At 40.4% G+C, this 22,249-nt stretch overlaps 3 protein-coding genes across 3 annotated transcripts; 2 read left to right on the top strand and 1 right to left on the bottom strand.

Annotated features, from left to right (window-relative positions):
• The first annotated feature begins 588 nt into the window (after positions 1-588).
• Positions 589-9,833, top strand: traf5 (Tnf receptor-associated factor 5). The gene is made up of 11 exons (XM_036540839.1): positions 589-680; positions 2,917-3,154; positions 3,749-3,806; positions 4,088-4,189; positions 4,532-4,696; positions 5,311-5,388; positions 5,694-5,768; positions 6,405-6,497; positions 6,688-6,819; positions 7,179-7,350; positions 8,686-9,833. The coding sequence occupies exons 1-11, from the start codon at positions 665-667 to the stop codon at positions 9,252-9,254; spliced, it is 1,698 nt and encodes a 565-aa protein (XP_036396732.1). The 5' UTR covers positions 589-664; the 3' UTR covers positions 9,255-9,833.
• A 1,434-nt stretch (positions 9,834-11,267) lies between these two features.
• Positions 11,268-18,289, top strand: LOC118769868 (creatine kinase M-type-like). Its single transcript, XM_036517287.1, has 9 exons — positions 11,268-11,357; positions 11,621-11,667; positions 12,392-12,590; positions 14,697-14,851; positions 15,526-15,658; positions 15,879-16,035; positions 16,247-16,370; positions 17,210-17,399; positions 18,126-18,289. Exons 1-9 carry the CDS (start codon positions 11,342-11,344, stop codon positions 18,287-18,289), a joined length of 1,185 nt encoding a protein of 394 aa, XP_036373180.1. The 5' UTR covers positions 11,268-11,341.
• A 679-nt stretch (positions 18,290-18,968) lies between these two features.
• mrpl57 (mitochondrial ribosomal protein L57) lies at positions 18,969-20,435 on the bottom strand. The gene is made up of 2 exons (XM_036549784.1): positions 20,318-20,435; positions 18,969-19,526 (listed from the first exon to the last, which is right to left on the bottom strand). Exon 2 carries the CDS (start codon positions 19,500-19,502, stop codon positions 19,191-19,193), a length of 312 nt encoding a protein of 103 aa, XP_036405677.1. The 5' UTR covers positions 19,503-19,526; positions 20,318-20,435; the 3' UTR covers positions 18,969-19,190.
• Positions 20,436-22,249: the final 1,814 nt, after the last annotated feature.

Genomic DNA, 22,249 nt, shown 5'->3' with positions numbered 1-22,249 from the left:
TGATAATGGAAGTAGATACGTTTCTTTTCTGTCGTCGAGAGAACGAAAGCGGGATAATGTATCCGAGGTCAGCTGTATGTTTGCATTGTTGCGTTTCACACGAGTTTCTTTAAGGTTCCCTAATTTTATATGCACACCTGAAATCTTAATATGTCATCCCTGAAGCCCAAAATAGAACTCTTTTGACCTAGTTATGTGTAGTGTGGGTTATTTTCGGCAAAGATTAGATGTATCTTGAGAACTGTACAAATCATTTTTACTGAAGTTAATACTGAAGCCAATAGCATGCGGGTGTCCAGGTCACTGAGTTACCAATTATTTAAAAAGGCGAAATCGAATGAAATTATGTGCATGAATAATGAAAACGTTCCATTACACTGCCAGTCTTATAAGTGCACGATTAAAAGTGCAAGTCCGATGGCCATTTCAAGAATGGTTCGTATACATTAATATTTCCCTTGAGCGTTCTTGACTTCCTTTTTTATTTTCCGCTCCTATAAATACTGGCGGTGGGCCAAGCCAACACACTGCACAGTATAAAAGTATCAGCTTCGCCATATTATGCACATACTGAAATCGATGGGGAGATGTGCTGAACAGGAAATTCGTTTGAAGCAACAACAGACTACATCAATATAATCCCTTAGGATACGACAAGGTACGCATGTTGTACTACACTGGTGAGTAGCATTTTCGTATTAAATGTTAGGCTATGTACTAAATGAAAACCGAAAGTAGTTTTTTTCGATTAAATGTCAGAATGCTATTTTTAAATCCCCATTAGAAATAGTAACAGTCATGGTTACACATGATACTTATCAAAAGAATCATATCATTTTCAATTGAAAATGCGTGATTAAAAAATATCGTATTTCTGGATACCCTTACTTCGACGGGGATTCCCCATGACATGCGTAGCTAGCTAGTGTACCTCTAGTAATGCAGTCGGGCTAGCAGCTTGGAAGTATATTCTGGAAAAAATACTGCACCATAAATATAAAGGAAAAAAAATCATCAACGGTAATGTAAAAACTGTTGTCTCGCCAATTTACCTAAATTTTGTGAAAATAGGATCTTGTAAAACATAAAATGAAGTTTAAATGTGTTGTATGTAGGTTGATATGTATAATAGAGCACCAACATCATTGCAATAATATGACCTATTACTAATATCTCAATGCATTCCATAGCCTACATCAGTTATATAAATATTTTTATAACATAAATATTGGTGAAGTATACCATACTAAAACGTATAGTAGGATATAAATCAACACTCAGGTCAGCAAGATGAATATATGGGCGTGTGCTTGTATAGTACATTATATTGTAGCTTGAATGCAGTGTATGCGACATGCAGTGTTCGTCTATCACGCTTTTAGAATCGTAAATGTATAGGTTAAGCGTGCATCGCCTTTAAAACTTCTACCTCATTATTTAGTCCAAGCTTAATTTACTAAAATTTTTGCAGAGGTTTGTTGCCCTTGGATTAGTGGGAAAAGTTTCACTTAAACTACTACAGAGTGAAATCATTGCATTCAACTTCAACATTCAAATTGCAGTACAACTACAAAGACATACGTGTAATAACGCCCAAGTAGTTTAAAATAGACGAAGAAAGCTACGCAGCTCAAAGCGCTTGGTAGGCTGTTGGTTTCGCCTTGCCTGAAGGGGATTTCTCATGTTTTTAGCAGCATGAAACCTTTCAGCCATTACACAGCAATTGCAGCTTTCAATGTATTTCAAGTTATGTTCTTGTTTGTTGCTTTTCAAACATGGGGGTCAAAATATAAGTTGAAATGTATGTACAGATTTTAGTTAATGGCGAAGTGAAAGTACAATTCACATTATTTGATCTTTGTGTCAAGTTATCTGTAAATGTTGAAATAATGTGCAGTTGTTATTGGTGCTGAAGCTTTGACTAACATCTTTTCCAGTTTGACTCAAAGAAAAGGAAAAATCAGATGTCATAGTCTAGAAGGGCATATGTGCACATTTCATCACTGTATTAATGTGTTATTATTGCATATAGTGCATGTGTTATGAAATGTGTGCCCCTCTTGTGTGCATGATTCATTTCCCTTACTGCTCCGCATGGTGAGTGGTTAGCGCAAAAATGTGGCGTTGTTCAGGTTGTGCTATTGGGTGTCGATTAGATTTTCACTGGGGATGTGAGAACCAGTTCTACTGGCATCCTTTTCATGGAGGTTTCTTTCCAAATCTTTTTGTGAGGGGGCGCTTTAAGGATGGCTTTCATCACCCCTGGACTACAGTGTTTCTCACTTTGATAATTCTCAAAGAATTCCTCAGTTTGTTTATACAGACTCCTCATCAAAAGAAGCATATTATAGTGAATGCAAAATGAGTGATTCACAGATGTCAGATGTGTGGATACGCTGAAAAGAATGGGAAAGCTGAATCATGTGCATAGCTGGCTAGTTCACATCTGATACTGCAGGCAGACTAACAGGCAGCAATGTGTTGTAGTGGTTAAATAGCAGGGCTTGTAACCCATAATAGATTGCAGGTTTGGTTCCCAGGCGGGCCACTGCTGTTGTGATTTGGGCATGGTACTCGACCTAACCCTAGCCCTAACCCTAACCCTCAGAGAATATCCAGCCGTATGAATGGATAGCTTATAAAAATCACTCACTCGGGATTGTTCTGGATAAGAGCATCTCTAAGCATCAGCATCTCTCTGGATAAGAGCATCTGCTAAGCAAAAAAAAAGAAGAATGTGAGAATTTGGGAGCTCCTGCTGAAGAACGGTTTGACTGGCATGCGGAATTTTTATCCAGAACCTTGCAGTGATTCCCACTCTTTCTGTGAAATCCTCAGTGGCGGGGTGTAAGCATAGAGGCAGCAGTCCAGCATCCAGTCTCCAGCTTGCCATCTCCCTTCTCCCTGCAATTCCAGGTCCCATGGCCACTGAGGAGATTGCAAGCAATGGAGTCAGAGCAGGAGGCTTTTCCCGACAGAACTCGGGCACTGCTGGGTCACTGGAGATAGACACTTTCCTCATGTCCCGGTCCCTGAAGTTTGTGCACAAGCTGGAGGACCAGTACGTGTGCCCCAGCTGTGGCCGGGTAGTCCTGAACCCCCATCAGACAGGCTGCGGACACATCTTCTGCTACCAGTGTATCAGAGCCTTTCTGTAAGTGAGCAAGGAGGACAACGTCTCCTTACTTTGTCCTTAAAAGGTGCTTTGTAGACGGTCTTTAAAACTCTGCAATAAGATACATGCAGGAGGATTTTATCAGAGAGATATTGTATTAGGGCTTGACAGTAGTTTTCTGGAAAAAAAAGTGTTCACATGGACGTAGAGTGTCAAGCAGGCATCAAGTAAATGTATAAATAGTGGATTTATAAATGCTTGGTACATCTAACTAAATTCTCCCTTTTTAATTTCACACAAACTAGACTGATAAAATTGTTATGCAATTGATGCTTTTTATTTTCATACACAACATAATGAATTTGGTTGTCACTGAATTTCTAAATAATGTGTAAAGGTTGAAAAAATATTTTTAAAAAACTTGCTTGCATTGAATTCCAGGCCCTGAGCTTAGTTTCTGATTCTGTGTAAAAACACAGGTAATAATGGTAAATAATGCTGAAAGGAGACTGAAATCTCTGTGAGTCTGACTTCCACTAGGTAGAGGATGAAAGACTTTATTTCCCGTGAATGCTCCACAAAAAGACAAAGACTGTCTTTAGTGTTTTTGATATGACTGTATTTGCCTTCCAGGGAAAACAGCTCAGTTTCAAAGTGCCCCATAGACAATGCTTTGATAAAGTCTAATGAGGTGAGTATTTGATTAAAACAGTTAGTGCTGGTGTGTGACAACTTCTTGAATAAAGTTTATCTTATACTGCAGTTCTGCTTAGAGGCAATGTGCCAGACTACATTAAAATGAGTAAACATTTAGAACCAGAAGGTTAGGCAGTCTGTTTTGTCTTGAGGACTGAAATTCCCGATGTAACTCACATGCTAGCTGACATACAGTATTATGCATGTAATGGAATTAGACAGCAAGGACACTTTATTCATGCTAATGTTTAATAACAGTTTGGCTTTTCTGTTCAGGTTTTTCAGGATAACTGCTGTAAAAGGGAAATACTGAATTTAGAAATATACTGCACCAACTCTCCAAATTGTTCCTATACAGTGCCTTTATGCCGTTTGCAGGTAAACACAGCCTCCATAATAAGCTTCCATATTTGTTTACAAGAGAAAATACATAAACAATAAATAATCTACAAGCATACTGATAAAGATACATCCATACACATTACATATAGTCAGTAACTTCAGAATATGAATACACACACACACACACACTCCATGTCTCTGTCTTGCTCTGCCTCTCTTTGTCATGCATGACACCTGCATGCTTTTATTCCTGTCTAATAGGGCATGACTTCTGTTTTCGTTTTGTGGTTTTGGTTAACAATTTCCGTCACTGCCATGGCTTCAGTACATTAACCTGTAGAGAATTTTTAGATTTCAAACTCTCTCTTTATCTCCCAGGAGCATCTGAAGACTTGTTTGTATGAGTCTTTGCAGTGCTCCAACCCTGGCTGCACCGAGGTCATGTACCGCAAGGACCTGAAGGAGCATACTGAGAGCATCTGTGTCTACCGCATGGAGCCGTGCCCTCACTGCAAAAGACATTACATGCTTATCCAGATCAAGGTGAGACATGGTCCAGTACAGTGTGCCACAGCAAAGAAATATCACTTTTATTAACAAGAACCCAATGGCACTTTGACACAAGAATTGACACAAGAACTCCAGAAATTCAATGATGAGAACCAAGCCACTCAGCCCAGCTCGGCTCATCATTTTAGTGATCATTATATATATATATATATATATATACACACACACACACACATATAAAATTAAAATAATCTTAACATAGTTAATTTATTTATCTCTTTTAGGTAATTAAATACTTCAGTCAAATCTCCCCTGACTGTCCTTCTCTCTAGACTGAAAAGATTAATTGTCTTGAGGCTCTCCTCCTAACTGATGTTTGATACCTGGAGCCAGTCTGGTTGCTCCTTTTTTGAGAGGGTCTGTGTCCTTCTAGTGTGATGACCAAAACTGGACACAGTACTCCAAATGTGGTCTGAAAAAGATGTAATACAGCGTAAATATAGCCTCCTTTGATCAGTACTCTTTTGATATGTATGCTAGCATCCTGTTTGTCTTTTTTACTTTTTACTCTACTTTAATCGCATTATTTTCCTTCTCTGAATCCTTATATGTATGTCAATGTTTAATGAAATTGTTATAAATTATAGGATCACGAAAACACCATCTGCCCTGAGGTTATAGTCCCATGCCCCAACAAATGCACCCAGATGATAAAAAGACATAAGGTAAGTCTTAGCATTCACTCTCCATTCATTACATTGACTGAAATGACGATTTCTCTGAACTGAATGTCACATCTTTGTCTAGTTTTACTATGTAACGTAAAATTGTTGAGCTTGTCTGTGATAGGGCTTTAACAGTTTTATGTGTGAGATGTAAGTAAGCTGAGCATGTCATTACCATCTCCAAAGTATGACATCATTGCCATTTCTCTCTACCAGCCACAATCTACATCTTGCATTTCTGACAGCAGAATGATTTTTTCTGTCCTTCTAATCATATCTTTCCTTTGCTGCATTTGACCCTGCAGCTGAAAGGCCATTTCAATGAGTGTCCTGAGGTGGAGACGGACTGTGTTTACAAGAAATACGGCTGCTCTGTCAGGGTTGGTTCATGTAACAAACCCTCTCATTTATTGCTCTGAATCTGGAATCTGGAAGTACTAGCTCTGCACAGACAATTCAGCTTAAACGTCTGAGCTGGCATTCCTAGGGCCCACTGAGAGTTATGATGTCATTATTTCAAGAAAGTCTTCACACCTCCTTCAGTCATTCAATGGAAATTTAAAAGATCACTACATACAGTACAAACATGTGCTATAGGACAGGCTGGTTTATTGTAGGATCAGATCGAGGTCCAAATCTTTTACAAGGTACACTTGTTTTAATCCTGTGTTTTTGCCTTTTATATCTTGCATCTTGCAAAATATCTGTTGCCCTAGGTGCAAGTCCACACTCACAATCAGGCTGAAAAATCTTTCACTGCATTCAGTCATTAATGTCACAAGGCATGGGCTGTAGATGTATGCAGTGATGACATCGCTGTAGGTCCCTGGCCAGACTTAGTCACACCCAATATGATAGATGTGACTTGTATGTATATGTTAACACATTTGTCATTTTTAGACATGATATTTGAATATATTTTTTCAGAACTCACTCATTTACTGAACATTTGCTGTGTAGCATTGTCTCTACATATTTGTGCAAAAGTTTAAGAATTGCTTCTTCTCTTTAAGTAGGAGAAGCGGGTGAAGGTTCAGGTCCATGAGGATGCTGCCTTGAATGACCATCTCTTACTTGTTTTGGAGAACAATACCAAGTTGGAGAAACAGGTACAATACTACCCAGCATGAGGGACCAAAGTAAAGATCACCCTTGCAAAGAGTTGAAGCAGGAAACTGCCGCTCTGGCCTACCTGAAGGGCAATGCCAAATGTAACATTTCATGCTTTGTGGCGGTGAAAAGCTGGACATCTTCAAGGTCCATGAATCAGTGTAGTCACAGAGTACTGTTTCCGTGTAGATTGATGGCCTCCAGCAGAGCCTGCTACTGAAGCACCAGGAGCTCCAGGAGAGGACCAGCAGCCTGGAGAGGGAGGTCCAGCCCTTGGTACAGCAGGTGACCAAGAGTGACCACATGCTTTCTGCTGTGCAGGTATGAGCCTTGAATTACACCAGTTGTTTGTCTTTGATTATATAGATGAAGCCAATCAGCCCACCCATAGCATAGGGGACATTGTGAAGAGATCCTATAACTGCTCCACCTTAGGATTCTAACTGAAAACATCTGATTATCAAGTCAGTTCCCTAAGAACAACATCATACATTGACGTATCACATTCATATGTTGAATAACACATTGTGTTATTAAAATGTTAATCAAATTGTGTGGAGATAGACACAGAGTCTCACCAAATATGTCTTGTGTGCTTTCACTTTGTGACAGCTGAAGCTGTTGCGTTCACTGATGAAGGCGCTTCATTTTGGGTGTTGATGTTTCTTAACCTGTGGCAGAGGTCCCTGGAGGAGCAGAAGGACCGCGTCTCTACTGTCCAACTCCAGCTGCAGCAGCTGACGCGGGCATTAGGCCAGGACTCTGCCCGCACAGAGCTGGTCCAGCTCAAGAGCTCACTGGAGACACTGAGGCAGCAGGTGTCTGTCATCGAGGGCCTGAAGGAGCGACTTGGTGAGTCAGAGGCTCCCCCGCACAGACACTGAAATACTTTGGAAAATCCTTGAATTGGCTGCGTAGTTAAGTATGGGAACCCTGTTTTGAGATTTTTCATCCTTTCTCTCCTTTTAGGTGAGTGGAAATGCTTACTGTCAGGCTGTCTGATGAGCTAATATAGTGAAAATAAAATTAGCTAGTGACAAAAAAAATTAGCTTGGTGACAATGTAGTCATTTTTCTGCAGGAAATCCCAAAAAGAATCCACTTCTTTGGGCTGTATAGATACGTTGTATGGGGTAGATATGGGGTACTGTACATCTTGCCAACCCATATCTTAGTGGATGACATACCTGCCATCAGAAAAGGTCTGTTGTCTCCAAAAGACTTGTTTCTTTGTGTCTCCATTAAGGAAAGCCCCTACACAAGTAAGTATAAAACCACAAAATTGAAAATGATTAGCATAATGTAGGAAAATGTTACAGCGGGGTGGGCTTCATCTAGGCAGTGTGTCAGAACTGTAATGCCCACAGAGTCACTGATGATAAAATCTCAAACACTGAATGAATCTAAAGAACTCAGTACATTGAATCAGTGCAGTGAATGGAAAATACAGATTTGAGTCAGCTACGATACAGTTCCTTTCAACAGACTGCTTCTAGCACCCAGTGACTACGCTGTGTGAGTCTGATGCAAGGCATTAGCTATAAAACAATTTACATATATATTATAGCTATAAAAAGCTATAAAAACAAAGCTAAATCACTGCAATGTAATGTCATGAATGTCATGAAAATTAATTTTTAATTGTTCCAAATTATATAGTAATTTATATTTACAATATTTATAAAAAATTATATTTACAATGTTTTCTTACATGTATCTACTTAGTACACCCTATAATTATACTTACTTTTAGCAGTATAATCAATTATGTATAAAAATGTGGATGGGCAAGGGTGAGGCACCCACCTCTCTGTTATTTATATTATGTATAATTGTAATGACTATTTTTAGCATCCACAATATCAGCATAATATCTGCATGTCACAAAGTCACTCTGTGGTTGGAGAGTGAAACACACCTACTGAAAGAGTCAGATGAATGGCACATACTGCATAGTCATGTCATAGAACAGAGGAACCGAGTATACAGGAGGAACTGAATGGTCTCCATATGGAACTGAACAACACAATTTGGTTCAGTAAAAAGAATCAAACTGCAGACCACTAACGGGTGGTTCTCATAATTAAACTACCTATATGCTCTGTATTAGAATTAGACAAAAACATAGAGGTGTGTGTGATGTTCACCTGATGGTCACCCTGGCAGGTTTTTATCCCTTCCTTTGCAGGTGTGCTGGAAGACAATTACATGCGTCATACTCGGCTACTCAACATCCACGTGGACCAACTCCAGCGTAACGACGAGCGCTTCCAGGAACTGGAGTCCACCTCATACAACGGCAAGCTCATCTGGAAGATCCGGGAGTACCAGAAGAAGAAGAAGGAGGTGACCCCATTTTTGATCAGCGTGCCCTTCTATACCGGCCGCAGTGGCTACAAGCTATGTGCCCGGGCCTACCTGAATGGGGATGGGCAAGGGCGAGGCACCCATCTCTCCATTTACGTGGTCTTAATGAGGGGTGACTTCGACTCTCTTCTGCGGTGGCCCTTCCAGCAGTCAGTGACCCTCACCGTGCTGGACCAGAGTGGTGCCCGCAACGACAGCACAGGCTCCTTCAAGCCCGACCTCACCAGCGACAGCTTCCACAGACCCACATCTGAGATGAATAAAGCCACAGGTTTCCCCTGCTTCATCTCCCATGCTGACCTGGAGACCCCTAAGAATGCTGCCTTTGTGAAGGATGACACGCTTTTCATCAAAATCAAAGTGGACACAACTGGCATAGAAGACTTGTAGTCTTTCACACTAAACCAGGAAGTCTGAAAGTCAAGCATGGGCATAAATTATTTGTAGTACATATACTTTATTTTCAGATGTACACAAATGCTATGTTTTGTTTGGATATAAGGAGATGACATAAGCAAGTAATATTATTGCGATACATTTTAATGCATTCCACACACAATTTCAGATGATATATGACATCTCATAGATGATAACGTACACAGAAAAATAAATTTTTCTTTAGTACCAACTAGCATGGTCAGTTACATTTGTATAAATGCTTTTTGAAAATTGGTCCGTGTTTTGTAAATGCTTTAGCATTTTGTGACCTGCCTAGCCACTATATAGTTCATTCCAGCGCTTACCTGGTCAAAACTAAAAACCCTCCTTTTCTGTTTCTTAAAAATGTAGGTACATTTTACTTCACAAGTTAACAGTTGCTTGCATGGTATAGGACTGAAGGGATACTATTTTTGTCCTCTTGTATGTGGAATTCTCAGTTTATATGATCATTGAAACATTTAAAAATAGCAACTGAAACTATTCTGTGGGAGGCAACTAACCAGAGTTATTTCCAATCAACAGGATGTTACTGAGGGGTTAAATAAATGTAGGACATCAAATGAGTAACTTTTTCCTCATCTATTTCCTGTTCTCCATTTGTGAGTCAAGGGTACCAAGGGTTGTATCTGAATAGAATCAATTCTTAAACTCAGTAACAAAACAGTCTATATTCCATTGGAGTTTGAAATTAATAGATTCTCTGGAAAAAAAGCAAATAATTGCTTGAAAATTAAACCTAAGAAATGCATTTAGGTGACTATTTGAACTATACACATATACATGGTGTTTACAAGGTCCATAAACGTCTGGTTCCTTTAAATGGATGCTTTCACTTGTTTTTCAACAACCCGGAATACCTATATTATTCTAATGTTTCAGCTCTATATAAACATGTCTTAATAGAGTGTAACCTTTGTAGATGTGTGTTTATTGTGTAACCAGCAGACACTGCCCAGACTGAATCAGCACTTGTTTTAATTTAATATCATTGATATGACAAAGATTTTTTTTCAGCATCTGTAAGTTTGAAAACCTCACATTTACTTGTCAGACAGCTCAACAACCTATACAGTAAAACATGCAATGGAAGTTTATTAGTAACTGAAACATTTCAAATGTATCTTAAAATTGAAATTTTATTTTTATACCACTGCTATTATAATGTAATAAAGGCTATTTATGACGGCTTTAACATTTGTTCCATTTATGCTTTGGCAGAGTTGTTTGCTTTCTGTAGCTCTTGTAATTATTCATTTTGTTTAAAATCTTAAATTTCTAAATGCTTTAAATGAACCCTAAAAAGTTAGAAAATGTCACATGTTTATATAACACTTTCTGGATTACTAGTTTATGGTTACTGACCTTGCTTCTTCTGTTTGATGAACATAACATATCAGTGTTCGAAATGAAACACTCAGATCTAACACAGTGTGTCTTACACCTTAACCCGAGAAGACTCAGTAAAGCAGTTGCACTACATAGCACAGATAGCTTTAGTCTGTCGGCATGCAGCTGTTCTGTTGTCACATTAGAATAAACCCTATTACTCGTGGCATCGTGAGCGATAGAAATAATCCAAGCCGACAAGTTTATACTAGTATAAATATGCGCATGTGACTCGACACTCAAGTGAACATGCTTTGAATACCTTGATTACACTGAATAGGAACATTGAAGTTAAATATGCAGAAGCGTCATTGTGAACCATCATGCACAATGCTGTAATGTTTAGCACTCAAACTATTCATTGGCCATCATCAGCTTGGCCTCTCATTTAGTCCCACTGTACTTAGAGCTTTAAAGATAGATGTGACTTTAAAAATAGCCATGTAACTTGACACTGATGATCCTCGAGTATCTCAGTATTGTCCTGTGTCAGGTGGGTGACAGGCAGCGCGTCCTCAGATGACAAGAGATATCAGCAGCTATTATTGTCTCATTTGTTCAGCATTGAGGCACATTGTCACTGTACAACCTCTGCGCCCTCCTCGAGCTCTGTCCTTTTCGACGCCAAAGTTGCATTTTCCATCGGCGAGATGTGGAAGGCTACACGTAAGTCAGCCCCCTTTTTTTCGTGCCCAGCATGTTCTTGCATGTAAAATGAAACATACACCTGTTGCTTCCTAAAGTGACAATTCATTTTCCTCTGAATATCTCAGTTTTCACTTGCAGTTTCAGTCAGGTGCCATCTAATAGAAGGGTTCCAGGAGTTCCACTTCGGACGCATTTACTTTCATGCATTTGTGAATGAGTGAAAATAAACTGCATGGTGACACGGGACTCCATTTCCTCCTAAAGTCCAGCATCTCTTCCAGGTCCCGTTGAATACCCATTGGAAGCAAAATACAGGCCTGTTCTAGAGGTATGACTTTTAATAACAAAACATGAAATGTACACACTATATCCTGATGAAAAGGTAGTATTTTATTATTGTTTTATTCATCTCTTATTTTTCCAGTAAGTCCAGAACCAGCCCAGAGGCAGAAATATAGACATACACTCAGAAACAATTTACAACAGGGAAAAAACCACACAAACATTTATAACGCAAGAGACATTAAATACAAGCTGACAAACATTGCAGAGGTTGTTATCAGTTAAAAGAGGTACATCCCACAGTTGGAGAGCTGTCAATCATGCATTTGTTGCATGTTCCAAGACCAGGGTACATGTTAATAAAAGCCACCTTTCCAAGTACAGCAACATGAGCAGCTCATTTTTAAGAGGAACCATTGGTTTGAGCTCAAACCTGCCCTTTCATGAAGAACACAGTAGCAGATTAGTAACTTTTAAAAAATCTAAGAAAAAATGTATTACAGTGTATTATACTGCATCCAAGTTCTGAAAGAAAACAGAAGGAGCATTTAAAGGTCACAGCAACATTATGAGACGACCTTGCGTTAGGCAAATATCCATGGACACACGAGTGGCTAAAGCAGATGCCTTTAAATGCCTGTCGACTTGTTGTCTATGCTGTCTAGTTCTCTCGTATATGTATATGTATATGTATATGTATATGTATATGTATATGTATAAATGCATGTGTCAGTTTTCTCTCCACTAAAACCTCATGCTGTCAATTCTAGAGCTTCCTTCCCAAAGACCCCATGTCTTTGTTCAACCTGAAGAGGCTATCCCCGAAAGAAGAGTTCCCCAATCTTGAAAGGAACTACACCTGCATGGGCAAAATACTAACTCTCAACATGTACACACGGCAATTCAACAGAGCCACTGAGGCTGGAGTTATCTTCGATGATGTCATAAGACCAGGCCTCGAAGATCCAGGTAGGGCCAACGTGGTGCGATGCAATGAGATGTATGATGGAGATTACTGATTTGCTAAAATAAGAATACATCATGGACAGATGTGACATTGAACCACTTTTCACAGTGATTGGGATATGACTCTCAAATTTCCCTCTCTACCAGTTTGCTTGGAAATGTGCAGTTAATGATTACAGAGAGAAAACAAAAAAGTGTGTCTGTGGGTCTAAAATCTCCCCAAACCACAAAAACAAAATGTTATGAACATTACCCGTACCAAAATTAACTTTTTGTGAAAATGTTTTGGTTCAATGTTCTCAGCATTTAACACAAACAGAACGCTAATTCAAGGATACAATCGGCTTTGTATTTGCAACACCCTTTTCACACCATATTTTATTTAATTTCACTACTATTACAATTTTTTCTAATAATTACAGCAGTAATATCTCTTCATGTCATTTTAATCAAGAATCACTATCAAATTAAATAATTACCATTCACTCCATTCATACCATTCAAGTTTTTTTTTCATTTTTAAACTCATTTTAAAAATGAATCATCAGACAGCCTTCATTTTTTTTACATTTTTAAATTTCAAATGTACAATGGGACTGAACATTTGCTAAAGCAGATATATGTGACCAAACTGTTATTTCACTGAATGCATTATTATGGTCAAAAGGTTTTATGCTTCATTTGGCCACCTTCGCGCTGCAGATATAACTGATAAATTGGAAATTCAAACCAATGACAAAATAAGTTCAGCTGTATAGGTTTCAGACACATGACTCTGACTGTGAATTGAACAGCAGGCTGAGCTTTGTCTGATGCGTAGGAATAAATCACGTGTTAACATGGGGGCTTTCCATGCGCCCAGGTGTCTCTCAGACAATGCCTTTCTGACGCGGTGTGAAACGCGGCAAACAGTTACATTAACTGCCTGTTGACGAGGGGCCAGGGCAGCACCAGCCACTGTTCCGCATGTTGGGAGCAAGATGGGAACATAATGATGAGCTGACCCAAAACAATCGCCACTGCTGTCATTTGAAAGCGCAGACATGCCGATGGGGCATAAAGCATGTGCAAAACAGTAAGCCGGGCTTACGTCCCTTGCAGACACTCAGCCAGAGGCACACTCTCTCCACACTGAAGTGATCAATGATGCCCTCTGATTGGCTCGCGTGGAAAGGATGCCAGTCTGCAACTGAAGGCCTCTGTCCTGCCAAATGTGCCGCGCACATCCACACGCCCACTCTTTTTTTTTCCACACTGCCGCACATTCAGCACCCTCCGTCCCACTGAGAATACTGCTTACAAATGAGCCTTCTGTTGTTTATTCAGGCCGAAAATCCTTCAACTACAGCGCAGATACAGCAATCGCTGCATTCACCCATTTCAGACGATGGCAACATACCCACCACATCAACTGAAACAATACCAGCCAACTAGTTCACTCATAAAATCCCATAATTATTTTTACTGACTACAATTGGAACTGCAGGATGGAGGCTGTTTGGTGAGTATTTAGCCAGCTTTGGATCAACTGAATTGAAATGCACTTCGCAATATTACTCAATAACCTGTTATGTTAAAAGGAGGGGAAGAGAGCCCAAGCAGTCACAAGCAGGCATGGCTCAGAGTCACAGTTCATTCTGTGCTGTACTCAGCAACAAAGGCCGCCTACTACTATGCTGGGTTGAAAACAGTGTCAGTTGCAGGGGAATACCTACTGCCCCAGAGGCAAGGGAAGTTGCATCATGTTTAAAATTGTCATACAACCCCCTCCCCCCTCCCTAGCAGCACAACTGTGAATGGAAGGCAGAATTCTACCGACAATCAGATATTTGACGGAAAACTCTTCTTTGGCTCCCTCCTCCTGCCCCCACCCAAACAAAACTGACTGAAGTACAGTTTGATTTTCTCAAGAGGGTGATAGTGAAAGACACAGTTGGAAGCTTGCGGCATAAAAAAGCAACAGAATTATTGAACGTCATTCGCTCGCTGGGAGTCATTTGTATTTAAAGCAATTGTGACGAGGTAGTGCTTCCCATTTTTAAACTGCTCATACAGTCTGAATGAATGAAACCTGCTGACTGCTGACGGCGTTAAACATTGCCTGTTTAGGCCAGCCCTCGGGGCCAGTGAAGGTAGGCTGCGTGGCAGGGGACGCTCAGTCTTACATCCTGTTCTGCGACTTCTTCGACCGCATCATCGAGGCTTACCAGGGCTACAAGATAACCAATTTCCAAAACAGCGACTTCAACTTCAACAACGTGAAGGTGAGGGGAAGGGCCTTGTTACATAAAGGCTCTTATTCACAGGAATCTCAAAAAAAAAAAAAACATGTATTACTAAAAATGAAAACATGAAAAAAATTCTCCTTACGTAATATCAGTCGTTTATATTTCTGTTGTTTTTCTCATCCTTGACACTTCGAATTCACACTATTCAAAATGTGAAAATTATATTCTGGTTATGGCCCTTTCTCCGACTTTAATAAAACAAGCCACACCTTAGAGCAAGATACCTTAGTGTGCAATGTCTGAAACAAAAGCCAGATTTTGGCTTGTGAAAATACACAGTATAGACTGTTTAACCAAATTATGTCCAGGCATCAGACTCAGGTCTTGACAAATGACAGTTGTATAGCTTTAACAGCACCGAGTGTGTGGTTGACACCTGCAAAGGTTTGACGCTGTGTTACCCCCGTCCCACGCACAAACTAATTCTCACATGAGTCACATGGCTGAGAAACTAGAACAGGAATGAAATAATGAGTGGCCTCGGAGAGCTAGATGGCAGAAATGATTAAAACGTCATTACAGTATGTTTCCAGTACCAGAGTGTAGACTGTTCCACTAGATGTGACCCTAGATACAAGGTCAGAGTTTCATGACGGCAGCAGTGGTTTGTGAATCTGTGTGTGTGTGTGTGCATGTGTGTGTGTATGTAGGGCGGGGATGACTTTGACAGCATGTATGTGGAAAGCTGTGAAGTATGCATTAGCCGCAGCGTGGAAGACTTCTCCTTCCCCACACACTGCAGCAGAGGCGAGCGCAGAAGACTCTTCTCACTGGCCAAAAAAGGTACTGCACCCCTCCATTAAAACAGAGCCTTAATTCTGTTATTGTACCCAATTAACTGCTAAACACATGTCCTTATCCACAAAAGTGAGTTTAAATCTCAACATCATCGTAGAAAGAGCTGCAAGTGGTGCTGGATGTCTGGGATAGAACATAAGTGTGTAGAGCCCAACTGCTTGTCATCTACCAGCCTACCAAAGACTAAAATACCAACACATTTCAGCCCTCAGTCAGTTGGGAGAAGAATTCCCAGGCTGTCTGTACTCCCTGGAGGAAAAGACACAAGGCAATCTGGGAGAGGTTCTGACAGCACAGATCCCGTCTGCCCTCATGATCAAGAACGGAGTGGCAAGGGATTGGCCCGACGCCCGTGCATTGTGGTCAGTTCCGTCCCTTTAAACAGCAGACCCACAACTTCCAAGACAAAGCCTGTTAAAGGGAAATTCCATGCCGGAGATGAACCGTGCTTATCGCACATAACAGTCATCGTTAGCTTTCGTTTTGCTGGGTGCTCTGGCTAAGCCATATATTTGCACTCCACCACAATGTACTACAGCTCTGACTGTGATGAATTGTATGTGCATTCCACAGGGTCAGCAAGGATGGGAATCTAATGGTGTGGATTAATATCGAAGACCACCTCCAACTGGTGTCCAAGCAGACCGACTCTAACATAAAGGAAGCCTTTGAGCGTGCCTGCGTCAACGTGCTTAAAGTGAGTTTAAAACAAGTGATTTATACTCAGTTTATGTGTATATACTGAAGCCTCTCTTCCTGAATATGTGTATACACACACACACACACACACACACACACACACACACACAAGTATTTGGCCACATCTGTTTTTCAGGGTTTGGGCTAGGCCCCTTATCTCCAGTGAAGGGCAATCCTAATGCTTCAGCATACCAAGACATTTTGGACAATGCTATGCTTCCAACTTTGTGGCAACAGTTTGGGGAAGGACCTTTTCTAATCCAACATGACTGTGCCCCAGTGAACAAAGCAAGCACTATAAAGACATGGTTTGATGAGTTCGGTGTGGAAGAACTTGACTTGACCTCAACCCCATCGAGCACCTTTGGGATGAACTGGAACGGAGATTCTGAGCCAGGCCTTCTCATCCAACATCAGTGCCTGACCTCATAAATGTTCTACAGAATGAATGGGCACAAATTCCCACAAAAACACTCCAAAATCTTGTGGAAAGCCTTCCAAGAAGAGTGGAAGCTGTCATAGCTGCAAAAGGGGGACCAGCTCCATATTAAAGTATATGTATTTGAATACAATGTCATTACAATGTAATGGTCAGGCGTCCAAATACTTTTGTCCATATAGTGTATACACTGGAAGGCAGGAAGCAGAGCAGGCGTGAAGAAAGGTACCATACAGGTGTTAGATATGCATTCTTTAATGTATTTCATTACCTCTGATTGTTTTAAATGAGGGGAGGTAATGTTTTAGGTAATGATTTGCATTTGCATTAGCACCAGCACTTTACTGAGAGCTGACTTTGGTAGAAACTTACTGACTGTGTTTGTTTGAAATTCCCAGCTGGAGGAGCTGTACAAAAAGATGAGACATCCATTTGTATGGAAGGATCACCTTGGTTGGGTGGTAAGCTCTCCAGGAGATGTAGGAACGGGACTGAGGGCCAACATCCGGGTGAGGTTGCAGCGTTTGTCCCAGCACAAGCGCCTGGACAACATTCTGGAGAGACTGCGCCTCTGCATGGAAAGCACTGGTACTGCAGGATATTCAAGCTCACATTGTTAAGGTTCAGCTGTTATTTCCATGGGAAAAACCCATTTTTTAATGAATCGATGAATCATCGCTAGCAGGTTATTGAATTCCAGGTATTTCACTAGTCATACCTTAAACTTACGTATGACCACCTGCATTATTACAACAATTACATGCACGGCAATCCCGTATATTCTCAGGCATCCAAATGTACATCAAAGTATGTGCAGTACCATTGAGCTTTGTTGTCTAACTGCTGTAACTAAGTCTTCATTTGTTCTGCTGAGTCCCTTTCTGTCTTCAAGAAACATCTGAAGACACAGCTCTTCCGCTCTCACTTGAGCACCTGAAACACTACCCCCTAAAGGAACTTCTCATGACTCAAAACTGTTTCCTACTAAACTATAAAATAAAATTATAAAAAGTAATGGTTTAATGCATTCGTTAGCTTTACCTGCTAGTTTGTACCTAACCTGGCGCCCTTTGAAACCCGGTCATGCAGTACTTCTAATATTGTACAGCCTGTATGGTTTTTCGCTTGTGTTGTATTGTACCTCACTTGTAAGTCTCTTTGGATAGAAGCATCTGCCAAAAAGTATAAATGTAAATGTAAAAATGTAAATGTCTTCCATTATCATTTGCATTAAAGTATATACAGGCCCAATGACCTTGCCAGAGCCCTGAACTAAATATTTTATTTAATGCTGTTTCTCTTACTTCTCTGTAGAGTCCAGTGGGGTGTATAAAGTTTACAATATACCAACCATTGGATTCACTGAAGTGGAGCTGATGCAACTGCTGGTGGATGGTGTCAAGCTGCTGATTGTGATGGAGAAGAAACTGCAGGAGCCGGACGGGAGCATCGATCACCTGGTCCCCGCTCAGAAGTAGAGGTGTCCACTCGTGGTCCTGGACATCCATAATCCCACGGGGTTTATGGATGCCTCAAACATCAGCTGATGAATATTTGGGACATTCAAGTTGATTCAAGTTCATGCAAAATCATTAAAATCCCAGGTAGAAAGAAGAGCAGCTGTGGACCTCCAGTGGACACCAATGGTCAGTGAAGCCAACCAATGAAATCCTAAAATGCTAATTGTCCTACTTGATATGTGTCTGTATATTAAAGTAAATGTATCACCAAATGACTAGAGAACTAGCATTTTCAAGAAACCACAATGCTAAAGTGTTAACAGGCTATGACAGTTGAAACGTGATCAGTATTCTCCATAGACACACTGTATCAGTCACTACTATTGCCAGTGTCATTGTGTGGAATTTAACATCTGCTACACTGTAATAGGTAATAAAATAAGTTCCAACATGCACATATAATAAGTGTTTGAGCAATCCTAAATACCAGATTCTATTCAGGATACTGAAATTGGTATGTATGTCCATATTTTGCAGTTAAAGATAAACAGTAAACAAAATTTGACATCAAGATGTTAGTTGTTACTGAGGCAAGTGTTCTGCCTGGCATCACCAGGCAACCAAATAAAACCAAAGACGTATTACTTTAAACCAAACCTTTATTAGTTAGCTAATTAATAGTGTATCTACATACAACACACACTAAGGGCTTTCAGATGTATACAGTCGGACTAACATAGTAACAAACGATACAGTGGACATTTGACACCAGAGGTTTCCGGCAATCTCTTGAAGGCACTCAGGCACTTCCAAGTTCTGAATGAAAACCCCAATCGAAATTCAGCCGTACTCAAGTCCGCATTACTGGTGCGACCGTTTACGCGGAGATGCCCTCTTCCGCGAGTGCAACCGAGTGGCCTTAGCTGGCCCATGTCTTGGTGGTATTGAGGTGGCTGAGGTGATCCGTGATGTATTTGTGTTCGGGAAACTTGGAGGCTTTGGCGTGTTTAAAGTCCAGCCAGTTCTGCAGGCGGCGCTCCGCGGCGTGACCCCTCTCCTGCTCGCGGCTCATGTAAGGCCGGCTTATCCAGTACTCGTTCTCCGCTTCCCTCTCCAGACGCAGCAGAATGTTGCGCTTCATCTGCCAGGTGACAGGCCGCGGCCGACGGTACTTCCCGATCCACTGCTTCCCCGGGATCCCTTTCCTCAGCAAGGCAAGCGTCAGGAACATTGTGGCGCCTCGCTTACTTTGAATCTGACAAGTGAAATCACTTCCAAGTTAAACCAATGTGCAACTGGCGAATGAAAAAGTCAACTAATTCAAATATAGTCTCAGGCAACACACTAAAATAAATATACATTCTGGAAGTATGGTGGATAGCAGGAGTCGGCAGGATTAAAGTCAGAAATCGTCTTAAATGTTGGGAGCATAAAATACGCCCAATTCTGTAATCGACTAGCTACCATGTAACACTTTCTAGACAGAGAACGTACGTCGATATGGATGAAGATACCCTCAAAGCTGACAGTCTGCACTTCAACTTCATAGTCACTCTATCATTTCAACATATATAAACATCTGTTTTGAGGGTATTGTCATGCACATCGAAAGATAATATATAGTCTATATAATTATAACACCATGCTCATAGTCATCGTATTAAAACTAGCTAACGCATATTTAGCTAAACATAACCGATACCATTGACTAGCGATCAGCAAATTTTCGCATTATACAGAAACTCTGAAGAAAGTCATGCAGGCTAGTCTTATTTTAACTGCAGTAGTGTCATTACAAACTAGACAATACGTTTATGCTTGTAAGGTAGCTTGATTTACTATATAATGACAGGCTAGGCAGTCTAACCTTAATTTGCTAACACTACACAGTGCGTTGCAGTTAGCTAACGTTTACTTTAGCTGGCTAGTTAGCTACCTTGACCTTCGTCGTTGACAGAAGCAATACAACGTTAACTTGCTAGCTGCGCACTGAAAGAAATACGAGAGAGGTGATCATGATATACAACAGATAGCTGGCACTTTTACCTGTTTTGTTGCTTGTGGCAGAGTTTAAAAAATCGTTTCGATCCTTTCAGAACTGCGATATCGCGAACTACCACCACATTTTACACATTTCCAGTGAATGGCCTCCGACCTGTTTCCGTTATGCGTAAACTACGGCTAAGAAGAGTGTCCAATCCGAACCAAACGAGCCCTCGAAGTGAAACGCGTTTGATTTCCGACGTGTGAATGTGAGACCGAATTTAGCAATGCTTTGACAAGAGATTAAAATTCTTTGCCAATTTAGTTCGCTTAGTAATTTTATTATTAAGGCTAAGCCGCAGCTACCCCCGTTAAACTTATCGTTAAAAGATCCCTGTTGCATCGTAAGGCCAATCGAAAACGTACAAGCCTGCATGAACAGGCGTATGCCTTGAAGTTTCACCCACAGCAAAACATTTCTATTACTATAGCGAGGAAAACCTTAGAATGGGCATAACTACATTCCAATTACATAACTCACTTGATTGTACTCTGAAGGCGGTCATCCTGATCTAATAGTATGAACAGAGTTGAGACTTCTTAGGTGTCACGGTTTCTTAACCTGTGCCAAGCAGTTTAGAATGGGATTATTTGCTAAACTCAGGCCCTTTCATCTTCACTGACAGAAAATACATTCTGGTCATATGTACATTGATAGAACTGGCTTTTAAATAAATCACAGCATAATAAACTTAATCTGTGGGTACAAACACTGACCCATCCAAGATCTGAACCCACTGTCCTCTGGTCATATAATTCCAGTTTTATTCCCCAAATATATCTGGTGAGGGAAGTTCTGAACCCTTCTCCCCGTTTGCAAGTCTACATCAAATAAAGGAAATAAAGACGCAAGACATTTTGTTTGAGACTCCTTTCAAGTAAGTTTTAATATTGTGCACCAGTGAGACTGAATCAAGATGACTCTTGAACTTTCCTTGAATGAACACTTGGGCAAATAGAGGGGGTGTTGCATTTTCTTTAACCTCACTTTGATTCTGAGCGTCATAATCAGCTAAGGCAACGAAATGAACGTTCACTCTGGAGCAGTACCATCACAGGGAGGAATCAACATCATAGCACACAACAACACAGCGTACACAGTCCTCCAAGGTTTCCCATAATGCCACTGAAGGAAGGCAGTACAGATGACTCTTAAACTTTCATAATAGTTCCAGAGATTATCACAGCTTTTTAACCTTTTCTCTTTTTCAGACAGTTGTTTCTCTTTTAAATGAAAAAGGTCTGCACGGTGTTCCTAATTGTCACACATTAATGTGCGGATGGGGACCATATGCCAGTATTACAGTAATACAACATGGACTACCATTGCACAGTTAACCTGATGGTTAATTCAGTACAAAATAACAAGTATAAATGTACCAGTACTAGTGGTTTTACATACTTTTTATAATCACTAATTACAAAGGGGAAAACCTAAATAAAATAAAAAATAAAAATCCTATTTTTTCTTCGTACAGGTGAATGCCTCAAAATTACAAAGCAGCACATTACAGGCATAATGTGGTGGAATAAATACAATAAATTTGCTAAAAAATATTCAGCACAAACAAGCAAAACTGGGACAAGTAACTGTCACGTTTAGGTGATTCAAGAGCTATTATTACAGAAGAAGCCATGGATGAAGTCAAAACAGCCAGGAAATGGCTGCAGAAATCAATGGTGGTCCTTTTGTCAATGCCGAACATCACTTTCCCAGGATGATGCTCACACAACATGATCCACAACAGGTGGTGCAACCACAGCAGAACTGTCACAATATCCAGTCAACGGAAAAACAAAATATGCGCATGTCGCCATCGTGTTTCCAACAGCAAAGCTACAATATATGTGATGCTAGTCGCTATTTTTGTTTTCAGGCAAAGGAAAAAAGTAATAAAATGCAATGAAGCAGCAGATATGAAGCCAGTGTACTGT

The sequence above is a fragment of the Megalops cyprinoides genome, chromosome 1 (assembly GCF_013368585.1).
Source record: "Megalops cyprinoides isolate fMegCyp1 chromosome 1, fMegCyp1.pri, whole genome shotgun sequence".
NCBI classification, from domain to species: domain Eukaryota; kingdom Metazoa; phylum Chordata; class Actinopteri; order Elopiformes; family Megalopidae; genus Megalops; species Megalops cyprinoides.
The sequence above is the reverse complement of the archived record's forward strand: the minus strand, read 5'-3'. Positions and strand labels throughout refer to the sequence as shown.